At 50.9% G+C, this 12,497-nt stretch overlaps 5 protein-coding genes across 5 annotated transcripts; 2 read left to right on the forward strand and 3 right to left on the reverse strand.

Moving 5' to 3' along the window:
• Positions 1–131: 131 nt before the first annotated feature.
• Positions 132–1,577, reverse strand: N7515_006662 (uncharacterized protein; the record flags this gene model as incomplete). The annotated part of the gene is made up of 2 exons (XM_056667406.1): positions 132–322; positions 380–1,577. 2 exons carry the CDS (start codon positions 1,575–1,577, stop codon positions 132–134), a joined length of 1,389 nt encoding a protein of 462 aa, XP_056521002.1.
• A 1,688-nt stretch (positions 1,578–3,265) lies between these two features.
• On the reverse strand, positions 3,266–6,530 carry N7515_006663 (uncharacterized protein; the record flags this gene model as incomplete). The annotated part of the gene is made up of 8 exons (XM_056667407.1): positions 3,266–3,424; positions 3,480–5,293; positions 5,342–5,387; positions 5,441–5,525; positions 5,578–5,616; positions 5,712–5,838; positions 5,885–6,431; positions 6,492–6,530. The coding sequence occupies 8 exons, from the start codon at positions 6,528–6,530 to the stop codon at positions 3,266–3,268; spliced, it is 2,856 nt and encodes a 951-aa protein (XP_056521003.1).
• Positions 6,531–6,801: 271 nt separating this feature from the next.
• Positions 6,802–8,033, forward strand: N7515_006664 (snoRNA-binding rRNA-processing protein UTP6; the record flags this gene model as incomplete). Its single annotated transcript, XM_056667408.1, has 2 exons — positions 6,802–6,891; positions 6,945–8,033. The coding sequence occupies 2 exons, from the start codon at positions 6,802–6,804 to the stop codon at positions 8,031–8,033; spliced, it is 1,179 nt and encodes a 392-aa protein (XP_056521004.1).
• Positions 8,034–8,097: 64 nt separating this feature from the next.
• N7515_006665 (peptidyl-tRNA hydrolase domain protein) lies at positions 8,098–8,754 on the reverse strand (the record flags this gene model as incomplete). Its single annotated transcript, XM_056667409.1, has 3 exons — positions 8,098–8,188; positions 8,248–8,508; positions 8,561–8,754. The coding sequence occupies 3 exons, from the start codon at positions 8,752–8,754 to the stop codon at positions 8,098–8,100; spliced, it is 546 nt and encodes a 181-aa protein (XP_056521005.1).
• Positions 8,755–9,369: 615 nt separating this feature from the next.
• Positions 9,370–11,982, forward strand: N7515_006666 (putative RNA-binding protein (Nab3); the record flags this gene model as incomplete). Its single annotated transcript, XM_056667410.1, has 6 exons — positions 9,370–10,324; positions 10,381–10,541; positions 10,613–10,988; positions 11,048–11,111; positions 11,164–11,384; positions 11,435–11,982. The coding sequence occupies 6 exons, from the start codon at positions 9,370–9,372 to the stop codon at positions 11,980–11,982; spliced, it is 2,325 nt and encodes a 774-aa protein (XP_056521006.1).
• Positions 11,983–12,497: the final 515 nt, after the last annotated feature.

Consider the following 12,497-nt stretch of genomic DNA (forward strand, 5'->3'; position numbering starts at 1 on the left):
TAGCCTGATTATACAGCTAGGCCCATGTAAAAGGTGAGATCCCCACAAATCTGTTTCCTGTCGCTGCTACCATGCCTTTCAACTGATCCAGCGCTGCAAAGCCCTTTGCAGGAGTCGGAGTGGGTTCCCCGTTAGGCGCTGTCACTGTCAGCGGCTTCAGCCTTGCTGGACCGGGGTAATTCGCTGACCTCGCTGCCGGAGCCGAAACTGGAGCGAAGATCATCAGGTGATTGTTCTCGAAAATCGTGGGCTGCATTGTCTTCAAGCTGAGAGATATCACCGGAGTCATCACCAACGCTAGAATCAATCACCGAGGATTTTTCTAGAGACAGTCAGTTTTGGAGTCACGGTAAGTGCCAGTTGAGGCGAAAATACTCACTGGCTTGCGCAAACGCTTCGTCATTTCCAAGAGGAAGAGGACCTGCCGGTTCCTTTTGCCTTTGAGACAACACAATCCCAGATAACTGTTCCACAGCTAGAGATGGCCGCCTGGGGCTGTCTGAATCACTCTCTTCTTCACTGCTTTCCTCGCTATCCTCACTGTCCCCTCTGTCGCTATCAGATTGACCCTCCAACTCGGGACTTGGAGAGCGCGGGGCTGTCGGCCATTTTCTCCTAGGCAGGTTGTAAAGTTTGTTGGAGATAACGTGCTCGAATCCCCGTTGAACACCACCAGCTGGGCGGACAGCAACAGGCGGACGCTCATAAGCATCGTAATAGTAAGCCATATTGTTATTGGACCTCAACTTGAGCTTCTCGATGTTCCCAGGCCCAAAGTGTCTTGTGACAGGTTGGCTTGGCAGAGTCGGATGCCATCTTTTCCCCGAGGCCACGGCCTTGGACAATGGACCCTCGGCTAGGGAAGCGTATATTTCACTTCGGAGTGCTGAGTCGGCCATCATGCACTCGAGGCATGCCCAGGCAAGTTCGAAAAGAGCTCTATAATCTAGCCCGCCCCAATATGTGAAATGCCCTTCGTCAAGTCTCCATTGGACCCCTGTGTAAAGGTTGATTGCGGCTTGGGGTAGGCCAGGCTTTGGTATGGTTTCGTCTCGAGTGACCACCCAGCGTGGCCACGGGGCAGAGCCTCCAACATATATTTTTGGCAGATCAAATTTGACACCTTCTACGATCCTTTTGGGGACAGGGAGTTGCTTGGAGTAATCCCATTCCCCTATTTCAACTTGAGGTTTTGATATCGGCGGAGGTGGCACGTCCGTGAAAATAGGAAAACTACGAGCTTCGTGAAAAGTCGTCTTGTGTCTTTTAGGCGATGGCTCACGGTCATCGCCAGAATCCGAGCCCGACTCCGAGGCTTTCGCGCGCTTCGCGGGCTTTTTGATAGTCTTCGGAACCTTTGCAGGCTTCGCGGCCTTGGCTTCATCTTTGGCGGCCTTTGCAGCAGCTCTTGCTGCGATCTTTGCAGCCTTCGCTTCTGCTTTCGCAGCTTTCTCTGCGTCCTTCGCAGCCTTCTCTGCCTGCTTCGCTTCCTTTGCAGCTTTTGCCTTGGCAGCCTTTGCAGCTTTGGAAAGCTTAGGTGCGGGCGGGGGTGTTGGCTTGGTTCTTGTTGTCACCATCTTTTCGGCTTGGCTTAGTCGGGTTCGGTTCTTGTCAGTCACATAAAAGGTGGAATAACCAGAGCAAGATACTTACTCTTAATTGATAGTAAAGGAACTGATCTCGAGAGTGCTTCAAGAAAGTTGTAATGTAGTTGAAAATTTTGGACTTGTTCGTTCCATATTAATAGGTAGGAGACAGGCTCAAACGGCCAAACAAAGCAACAAGCATAGCGAGGTAGTTTGTACATATTCCAGCACAAAGAAGTATAAAAATATCTCTTGCTAAGCCTGCTTCTTTCTTATCCATGGCTAGTCAGTGGATTCATGGAGTGAGCAAGTAGAGGAAAGGTGTCTCAGGTTGGAATTGCATACTGGCCAGCCCATTATCGCGACGAACCACATAGATCGTCGCAGATAGCCCTAGACTATAACCAGATGTGCACCACTAAGCACTTGTCGGCACTCCTCGCAATATGGAAGAGAGACAACATGATGCATGCACTCGCTTTGGGTCCAAGCTTCGAGGGGCTGTTGGGACTACCAGGTCAGCGAATGAATAAAAAGTGAAAGCGGGGTTGGGAAGCTGACGAAATAGGTCAAAGGATCCAAACTTCCAGCAAAACAGGACTGCGAAAGACAAGAAAAGAGGATGGGTTGGGGCTTGATGATGCACGAGGACAATGAAAATGGTGGACAGTACCAGAAATGAGACCTGATTCAAAAGGAATCGCATGAAAGGGAACTTAGAAGCATGCTCATATACGATATCTGGTATAAAACCACAACCAGAGAGAAAGAAGTAATACCCTTGTCTTCCAGCTGATTGTATCCGCTCTGCTCGAGGGATCCACACCCTCATCTTGACTGCGTACATCAATGGTGGACTATCTACAAACACGGGCTGATTGATGTACACAGTAGTCGAGAATACAGACACCAACATACCTAGAACACCCAGAACAACCCTTGGAACGTTGGCATTTTTTATGTGATGAATAATCTCATCATTTGCTCCAATAGCCTAAGTAACCCTATCGAGAAGTGTTTCAAGTTCTTCTTTCCTTGTTGAAAGAACATCAGGCGGGGCGGGCGATGGAAGGCGTAAGACAAAATGTGGCTCACAACATGATTTGTTTCCCTCATGCCGCATGCAATTTCAACTCTCTGTTGTTAATGTCCATAGGACGATCGATGTCTTCAACTAAGTGCCTACATGGAGGCAGTACTACTAGCACTACTTTAAATAGATGCATGCCAGATAAGGTTTTGAGTGGGTCCTATAAGTGGGTCAGGGCATGTGGGAAATTGCGGGGATGTTAAGAACAAAAAGCGATGACCAACAACTACTGTAAGTCACCGAAGTGCTCACGCTTAAAGAGTACGACTTCACTTTCGGGCAGGTATCCTTTTCTACCCGAGTTATGGAAGTGCTGCAACTTCCCAGGGTGGGCGGTAGTGGAATTTTCCTTGTGACCAAAATAGTTCGCGGTCTGTTCTAAAGCCCATGGAAACTGGATCCTAGCGAATTGACATTCAGATATAATACAGTGTAACAAAATTGTAATAGCCAAGAAATCAAGACTTTCATTGAAGTAGCCTATAAAGCAGAAAGATAGTTCGAGTAGAATGTCCGCCAATGGTGTTACAACAGACTCTCACGTTCAATCTCAAAGCAACGTTCAACATATACTCCCCACCGAAACTGTCTACTGCCAGTACCTGGGCTCATCAAAGACGTGGTAACGGTGACCGCGCACTCCCTCGCCGCGGAACAAGGCAGGGAAGCGACGGCCAACTGGGACCATCTCCTCAGGGATACGCATCTCATTCTCGGGCTCGGGCTCGCCGATGACGAATTTGCCAACCTATGCACCGGGTCAGTTATAGAAAAGCATGCGACAGATCAACAGTAGAACTTACCTGGATCTCCGTGTCTGTAATGGTGTCACGGCTGACTCTGGCATAACCCACACGGTGTAGCTTCTTGAAGAGCAGATACTCGCACCATCTATCCCAGTCGGTAGGGTCGATATCCTTCATTTGGCTACGCTCGCTCACGTAGGTGTTGTAGTTACCCTCGAGAGGCTTGGTAACGAGGTAACTCAACAAGATCAGAGGGCGCGGGGAGTCGCCCATCAGCTTCGACAGATACTCACTCTGCAAGCGACGGTCCTCGGGATCTTCTTCCTGGCCAGAGTGGAACACCACAACATCAACCATCTCGCCATACATGTCGAGTGTGGCATGGATGGCAGGTGCCAACTCTCCCACCGGGGAAGGGAGAAGGTGGTGAGTAGAGTTGACAATGGGGAACTTGGACAGCAAAGCGGAGCCCCAAGTGTGCTTGTTGGGACCGGGACCGAAGTCGGTGTAGTAACCAAGATCCTCGGCGATGTACTGCGTGACATCGCGGTTGCCCATGATGATACGCTGGTTGTCGGACTCGAGGAAGCCGATAACGTCCAGTTCGAGTTCACCAATGACATCGCGCATGCGGCGCTCAGAGGACCACATATTGTTGTCAAGACCAAAGTGGACGGTCCAGATACCGGCGGTCACGACCTTGTCCTCCTTGTGATGAGGAGTGTAGTCATTGGTCGGGAAGCGGAGGTAAGCCACAGACACAGAAAGCAGCTGCAGCGCAGCAAGGACATAGATATAGTAAGATCGCTGTCTTCTGCTGTGGGGGTTGACGGGCTTGTGGAGCTTGCGGGGGCGAGCCGAGTTCGAGGTCGCGGCGGAGAAGACACCAGCACCAATGGACAGCATGGTGGTAGTCATGAGCCAGTCGGTGTGCTCACGGAGGAAGGGACCACCCGGCACGAAGGCATAGGCGACAACCCAAACGTGGAAGAGCAAGAGGAGAACATAAACAATGAAACCAAACCCAAATGTGCTCGCAGGAGAGTGACGAACGCTGGAAGTAATCAAAACCGGAGCAACGGCCATGATGTAAAAGGCAAGAATCAGGGCACCATAATAACCGGTCCAATGGTGATAGCAAGTCAAGAGAGCTGCACCAACGGAACCGGCACCATAGGCAGTCCAGCTTCCGGCAACACCAGGATGGAAGATGCCGTACACAAGACCAGCTCCCATTGCGAAGATGGTCAAAGCACCGTGAGGGGCAGCGATGGGTCCACGCACTGGGTATCCGTCCCAGACCCACGAGATCATGGTGCTCGAGTCGGTCAAAAGCGAAACGATGGCAAACATCAGACCACCGAATCCAAGACCAGCCAGAACAGACGAGCCCTTCTTGCCGCCTGCGGGCAGGTAATCACCGCCGCTGATGTTCGAGCCTCTCTGCGACCTCAAGACAGCAAACAAAGCGAAAAAGATGCCGATCTTGTTCCAACCACCGTTCTCGGCGTGCATAATCGGCCAAAGGGGGTTGTTGGTCTTGCAAGCAAACTTTGCAACGACCGACATCACCAGGCCAATGCCCCAAGCCATGATCCGGGCTTCGAGACGAGGACTGTTGGCCCTCTCGGCGAAAAAGCTGGCGGTCCATGCTGCACATGTGGTAGCAAGAGCAAAGCTGGTAACAAAGAGACGATTGGCAGGATTATGGAACTTGTAAGCGAAAAGGCCAACAAGCGAGAGCAGGTGAAGAAGGCGGAGGTTCTTCGCGGCTGCGTAACGCAGGGATGGTATGACATAGAGCAACGGGGATGTGCAGCAGACAATGGCAACTTCATAACCGGAGATACCCATGTGCCAGAGAGGGAAGTCTATCCGGGGTCAGAAAAGCTTGCTTCTTGGGAGCAGTGTCAACTTACACCAGACAAGAACAGGCAGAGCAGTCACGATGGTCCAGAAAACAAACTAACATCAAGTGTCAGTGAGGACCGTAGACATCACATCATGGCTATAGTTACCCCGTTGTAGATGTCGGACGCGGCATCAATGATCTCGGTCCAGAAGAAGCCCTCGCCAAAGGTGTTCGCCACGGGCTTCCCCTTCCTACGTACGTTGGTTAACTTTGCGGATAGTTGGTTATGGGATTGGTACACACTCTTTCTCCAAAACGGAATCGGCAGCCGATTTCAATTGCCTAATGAGTAGAAACTCAGACACTTTCTTTTTTATAACCAATGTAACCTCCAACTATACTTTTGATAGTGTCATTTTGGAAGCCATGGTACGTACCCTCTGCTAGCACCCTTGACATCCCTCACCACAACTTCAAAACTCTCAAAGTCAAGTGCTGTGATAGCATCAAACCCGACATCAAACAGAATCAAAGACCACTCAAAGAAAGCGTATTTGGTGTAGGCTAAAAGATCAGCAGAAACTCTTGTCCAGTGCGGGTGGTTACTCACCTCCAGGAACCTTGTGCACCTTGTGCTGAATGAAGTAGTAAACCAAGGGGACTAATGTTCCAAAGAACAAGCTAGCCATAATCTTCCTATACTTGATAGCACGGCGATTGTTTGGGCTCAGCGCAAGGCAGCCCAGCGTCCAAGGCAAGGTGGCCACCAAGTACGAGATCATGAAAATATCATGCCAATCGTGGTCATCGGTAGATGTCACATAGGTCCAGCCGCCGCATGTCAAGGTGCGGAAGACGCCCACACCAGCAACGAACTTGGGCAAGGTCGTGTTTGGGCGCGCAGTGAGCACGTACCACAAGAAGACAAGGGCGAAGCGCGGACCGGAGGTAATGGCAATGAAGACCTGGAAGAAAGACCGTTCGGGATATCGGTCACCGATGGTAGCGGATACCGAGGGAAACCATTCAATGGGGTAGCCGAAGTGTTCATTTTGGACGATCTTGTGGTAATGCAAAGACATGCCGACAACCAACGCGCTGAAGAAGGCAGCATAAGCGAAAACCGTGTGAGCCCAAGCAACCCATTTCCCATTGATCTACATGAGTGTCCCAGTTAGTGGCGTTCCAGATCCCACATGGAGCCGGTTAAAGCTTACAGCGACCACCGCATCTCCGTCTTTGTATCGGGGAGCCATGGCGGCGCGGAGAGGGGGGAAAGAAAACCAAAAAAGAAAGAAACAATTGTCAATTGGAAAAGAGCGTCAAGAAAAGAAACCGAAAGAGAGACTCAGTTAGATGCCATGAGCAAACGGCCCCTGAGGAAAGGAAAACAACGTCCGGATTCCACGGTGGTTCAGAGTGTCCTTAACGCTAACCGAAAGCGGTTAGGCGAACTCTGGGGCTGATCGGTGTTTTTTCGATGCGGGATGCCGACTTTTTTTTTGACATCTTCAGTGAACAGCAAAAATGTCCGCCGCAACAGATAAGGCTCGATTCTTCCTGGAGAAGTCCGTGCCTGAGCTCAAGGAATATGAGCGTAAGAAGATTTTTACCAAGGTAAGCCGTATCCCGGCCTTATTGAACTCAGAACGACAGCTGATCAAGTCTAGGATGAAATCTCCTCTATCGTCAAGAAACGTTCCGATTTTGAGCACAAGCTCAATGCACGTGGCGCACAACCGGTAGACTTTGTGCGCTATGCTGAATATGAAATGAACCTCGATGCTTTGCGGAAGAAGCGAGTGAAGCGACTTGGGCTTCGGTCGGCAGGATTCAACGGTCAACGACGGATTTTCTTCGTTCTCGAGCGAGCTACTCGCAAATTCCGCGGCGATATCAATCTTTGGGTTCAATATATCGACTATGCTCGGAAACAAAAGGCACACAAGAAGCTCTCCATGATCTTCACCGACGCTCTGCGACTGCACCCTACCAGTGCCGAATTATGGGTCTACGCCGCGAAACACGTCCTCGATGATCACGGAGATATGACACAGGCTCGGAGTTATATGCAGCGCGGTCTACGGTTCTGCAAAAGCGCAAGGACAATCTGGGTCCAATATGCAAAGCTGGAATTGATTTACGTCGCAAAGCTGGTGGCTCGCCAACGGATCTTGGGTCTAGACGAGAATCAAACGAAACCCGTCGAAGGGCCAGGACTCGATGATCATGATGCCGACATGATTGCTCTCCCTACACTCACAGCCGAAGACATCAACCCCAGCACCGATGGACAAGAAGTGGACCAGGTTGCGCTTCAAAATCTGAATTCCACACCTGCTTTGAGCGGTGCTATCCCGCTCACCATCTTTGATACCGCCGCAAAGCATTTCAATCACGACGATCGCTTCGGTCAGGAATTCTTTGATATGGTGTGGGAGTTCCAGGACGCGCCTTGTACTGGTAAGATTTTGGAACATGTGGTCGAGGTGATGCGTGAAAATAAGCCTTCTAGCCCGCGGACACAAATTTGCTATGCCAAGTTGCCAACCGCTGGAGTTTCTGTCCTTTCCGCCGAGTTCCCCCGAGCGCTTGGTAGCTCACTTGCTCGCCTCAGAGAGTACCCCCTGGGCAAGGATCTTGCACGCCAAGTGATCAACTGGCTTCAGCCTGTTCAGACAACGGAAGGCCTGGATCCTTCGTTGCAAAAAGTTATCGCAGCCACTGTCCGCAATGCGGAGCGCGTGGCACAGCAGTAGTACCATATTTTGTACTGAGTACTTTGGCGTTGGGAAAAATTCAGGGTTCATTGGCGTTTGTCCATCAATCATCGTACTTGCTTCCCCGGCGACTGCTTTTCTTGTCACTACGCTGTTTCTTGTCTTTTAGCCGACCCTCGTTCTGAGCGTGTTGTCTGTAACCATGAGTCTCAGCCAATGATCGCAAAAAGTAAAAACGTGAAAGTAAACATACAATTTCTGCACGCGATTCTTTTGCGCTTGGGAGGTTTCCCCGGGGATCACCTCTTTAGCTGAGCTCCGTAACAGCTGATAGAGCTTGTCAAAGCATGATTCCACATTATTAGACTGTTTCCGTTCCTCGTCAGATTGAATGACCAGACATTGGCTTCTTTCGGCGACATATCGCGAAGCACGTAGTGTGGGGTGTACCAGACGGGGCACCAGGGGTAACAACGAGTCCAAGGGGACTTTCAAGGTGGCCTTGGAATTGACCCTACTCCGTAAGCAAATCAGCAATGCAAAAATTGACGAGGGAAAACACTAACTTGTTTACATTTTGTCCACCTGGACCACTGGATCGACTAAAAGAGATCTCGCAGATATTGCGAGGAATAGACTTGGCATTGAGAGTTCTGAGCCAATCCCGCGCGATTTGCACATCTTGCTCGGTCTGGGATGCAAACTTGCGGGGAGATAATATCCACAGGCCATTGAATATGCGCCAAGACCGGGGATACATCACACAGAACTTGCAGGGCAGGGAGAAGCAGTGTTGGGAGTTGATGGAATCATCTGAGCATGAGTGGAAGGAAAGTTGTCTTCTCGCCTGGTCTAGCCCCACTAGCGCCAACTACTAGAAGCCTTAATTTAGATCCAGTTTGATCATTTAAAGGTCATGATGTAGTGGTAAAACGCAGTGGTGAGTGAGATTCCTGTCTCTATCTTGACCTAAACTCATTTAATCAAGTCTCGCTATTTTCCCCTTGATATCCGGGTACACATAACTGTATACAATTGTGGCTGTACCTTTGGCTGTACCTTCCGGTCAAGCAATTTCCTCAACGCCTCCAGCTCTTGCTCAGGTGACTACTTAACTTTTTCTCCAATTCCCACCTCACCTCCGAACCCCCCCACCAACTATTACTTACGCAGTATTTCCTTCACTTTCATCGCATATTCCCTTCACCTGAATTCCCCTCTGCCTGCTTGAAGTCCAAAGAGACTTGCCCCATTTTTTCCTTCCCATCGCCCCACCTTAGCTTGCGAGTCGCGAAAATTCCTACGAGGACACTCTACTTGCTCACTTCTCCCTACCATTTTTTGTAGATGAAACGTCCCCCCCTCCATGGTCTACATGACGCCCAGTCCTCCAGATGAAGCACTTCATTTTCGCGGGAAGACCCTGACTCCGGAGAGTCCTCGGCCGCTACACATCCCGGAGCCCGCCAATATCCCAGTCTTGGAGAATCAAATGGATCCGGTTTTTAACGATACATCCACATACGAGCCCTCGGTGCATAACAAAGATGGAAGGTCACACAAACAAGACTCCGGTCAGGCGGCCGCATCTGCTAGTTTTCCTCTCTCGCAGCCGAGTGCGGTGCCGAATGAAGTAACTGTTCCTGCATCATACTACCCTCCAAACCAAGCGTCGGCGTCCGAAACATCTGGCTATTCAGGGTCATTCTCTGTTCCGGATTCTCATTCCCACCCTGCTCCGGCTCCAATATCCCAAGGCTTTGCCACTGCGAACGAAGTAGAACATGCTCACCCGGAGCAGTCAAAGATACCGGACCGTCTAAATGCTGAGGGTCATGCGGGACATAACACTGGGGTCAATTTTCAGAGTCTACTGGATCACATCTCTCAGCCCAACCCTGGTGCGACCCTTTCCGGTCTTTCCTCGGCCCAAAACTCGTCCTTCTACCAAGCGCCCATCAACGGATCCATCCAAGCCCAGGGCATCCCTGCCCATACTCAAGCCCAATCTTCTTCTACCCAGGCCCATTACACTCCCATTGGCGAGTCATCTACCCAAGCAGCCCAAAACAGTAACCCCTCCGATTCGTCTACTATTGCCCCTGGCGCGCCTGCCCATCCAACCCCGTCTACCGGTGCCGAGTCCCAGGGCTCCGCGCAAGAACATTCTGCAGCCCTTCGGCAAGCCCGGTCTACCAAGGGCAACGATGAAGATTCGTGGTGGGGCCCAGAAGTTCAGAAGAAGTATGACGAGTTCCTGCATGATGAGCGAATCTATGTGACGGAAGGTCTGTGGGATCGGTTCCCCATGGGTTCCAGACTGTTTGTTGGTCAGTATTGTTCCAGACGTGGACAGAAAATTCTATCTAACATTCTTCTCATGTAGGCAATTTACCCACTGAAAGGGTCACTAAACGAGACATGTTTCATTTATTCCACAAGTACGGCAAATTGGCTCAGATATCGATCAAGCAAGCCTATGGCTTCATACAGTTTTTGGAGGCGAGTTCTTGCCGTGCAGCTCTCGACGTCGAGCAGGGAGCGATCGTGCGAGGCAGGAAGATAAGTGAGTGCCTAGAGTAACATACCAAGGAATTCAATGTCTGACCGGTCTCAAGATCTCGAGATCTCGAAGCCACAGCGATCGACCCGACCTGCCCAAGCACCGGAGCCCACTCATGCACCACCTCGTTCGCGATCCCCCGAATTCAGCCGCGCCGGGCCTGGGCGTGCCAATGCCCGGGCCGCGGATCGTTACGACCGGGCCAAGCCATATGAACCAAGTCGCTTGCCTTTTAGCGACTTCCGAGATGAGCCGTCTCATCGCAGTAGGAGGGACGACTATCGCCCACCACGGTCGCCTTCTCCTCGGCCATTTCGAGGACATAGGGATGGGTATCGGTCACGCGAGAGAACTCCCGAAAGATTCGATCGTCGTGAGCGAAGGCGCTCCCGATCACGTTCTCCACGATCCCCTTATGCCAGAGATCGACGGTATCACAGTACCAGCCCGAGACCGCGTAGTTTCTATGAAGGTGAAGCAGATTTGCCAGTGCCCCGACGAGGGCAGCGAGATGTGCCTGATGTTCAGATTCTTGTGCTGGAAGAACTTGATAGGTATGACGGTATGCCATTTCTACTGGAGTAAGCCACTGACATTTACATACAGAAACTTCATCCTTCATGTCGAGAATGCATTTCGTAACCGTGGATTGCGTGTGGATGTCTTGGTGCTTGGTCCCCGGATTCCTCTTGGCGCTGCAGTGCATCGTCAATTCATTGAAGGTGTTCTTGCAGTTGTCCGCCTCGCTCGACCAAACCAAGTCTCGCGGAAGATTCCTCTTCAGCTTTTTGATCGGACCGCTGGATTGGATAATGTCCGCTTCCTCGGTAAGACCATCACTGTCCTCGTTGGTCTAGCATTTTGCTTACTCTTATAGATTACCCTGAGCTCGAGCCTAACATGTCCGCTGAACTCCTGAGTCACCAAGCCCACGCCATGCAGCGAGGAGCTGCCCCAACTGCATTCGCGCCGAATCCAGCGTTTGTTGGCCCGTCCGTGCAACCCGTTCCCCCACCTGGCCTGCTCGGCCTGTCTGGCCTTTCCAATCCTCCGAACATTGCGAATCTCATTGGTTCTTTGGATGGCCCTAGCCTTTCGTCTCTTTTGTCGGCTCTTCAGCGACCTCCCCTTTCGCAGCCCGTATCTGCTGCACAGTCGCCTTTCTCCTCGCCGAACCTACCCTCAACTGACCTCGCCAGTCTTCTAAGCAACGCGCATCGCCCTCCATCCATGCAATCCGCGCCACAGCAGCCTCTGCCCCACCCATCCTTTAATATTCAGCCCTCGAATGCACCTGTTATCACTGATGCAAACCTGCTTTCACTCTTGGCCAAGGGCCTAGGTGGACAACAGCCACAGGGCCAGGCACCTATCGCTCCCCAGGTACAGAACCTGATGCAACACCTGGCGAAATGGAAGCAATGATTATACGACTTTTCTTTACCAACTCATTCGAACTTAAAGTTCAATTTGCAATTGCCCATTTCCGGCGCTCGGCGTTTCATCCTTATCGGTGATGTTGATTCGCTTGTGTCTTTTACTTGATTTCTGGCTGACTGCAATGCACTTATTGCCATACTAGGCGTTACTTTCTGTTTATCTTTGCTTCTTCATGGACCACTCACAGTAAGATATAGAGGCGTCTATTATGGAGTTAACCTTTCTTCAACCGTTTGGCCCCAGCATATGATTCGAGCCTTCCCCTACATAGCCTGATGTATATAATAATGCTTGTCGGCACCTTGTAGATCATTATACGACTTGCTCGTGAGAATCCAACGTGTTGCCATACTTGACCACAGCTTTGCCAGAACCCAGCTCAGAAATTGGTAAGAAGCAAGCCATCCTAGGCTGAAATCGTGCCATTGGTCATCAAGGCCTGTGTAAAGAGTTGATATGCTACATATTGTACAAAAGCTGTCTGCTAGTCCACCGGGCCT

The sequence above is a fragment of the Penicillium bovifimosum genome, assembly GCF_028826915.1.
Source record: "Penicillium bovifimosum strain IBT 22155 chromosome Unknown utg000005l_segment0_segment0, whole genome shotgun sequence".
Taxonomy (NCBI): domain Eukaryota; kingdom Fungi; phylum Ascomycota; class Eurotiomycetes; order Eurotiales; family Aspergillaceae; genus Penicillium; species Penicillium bovifimosum.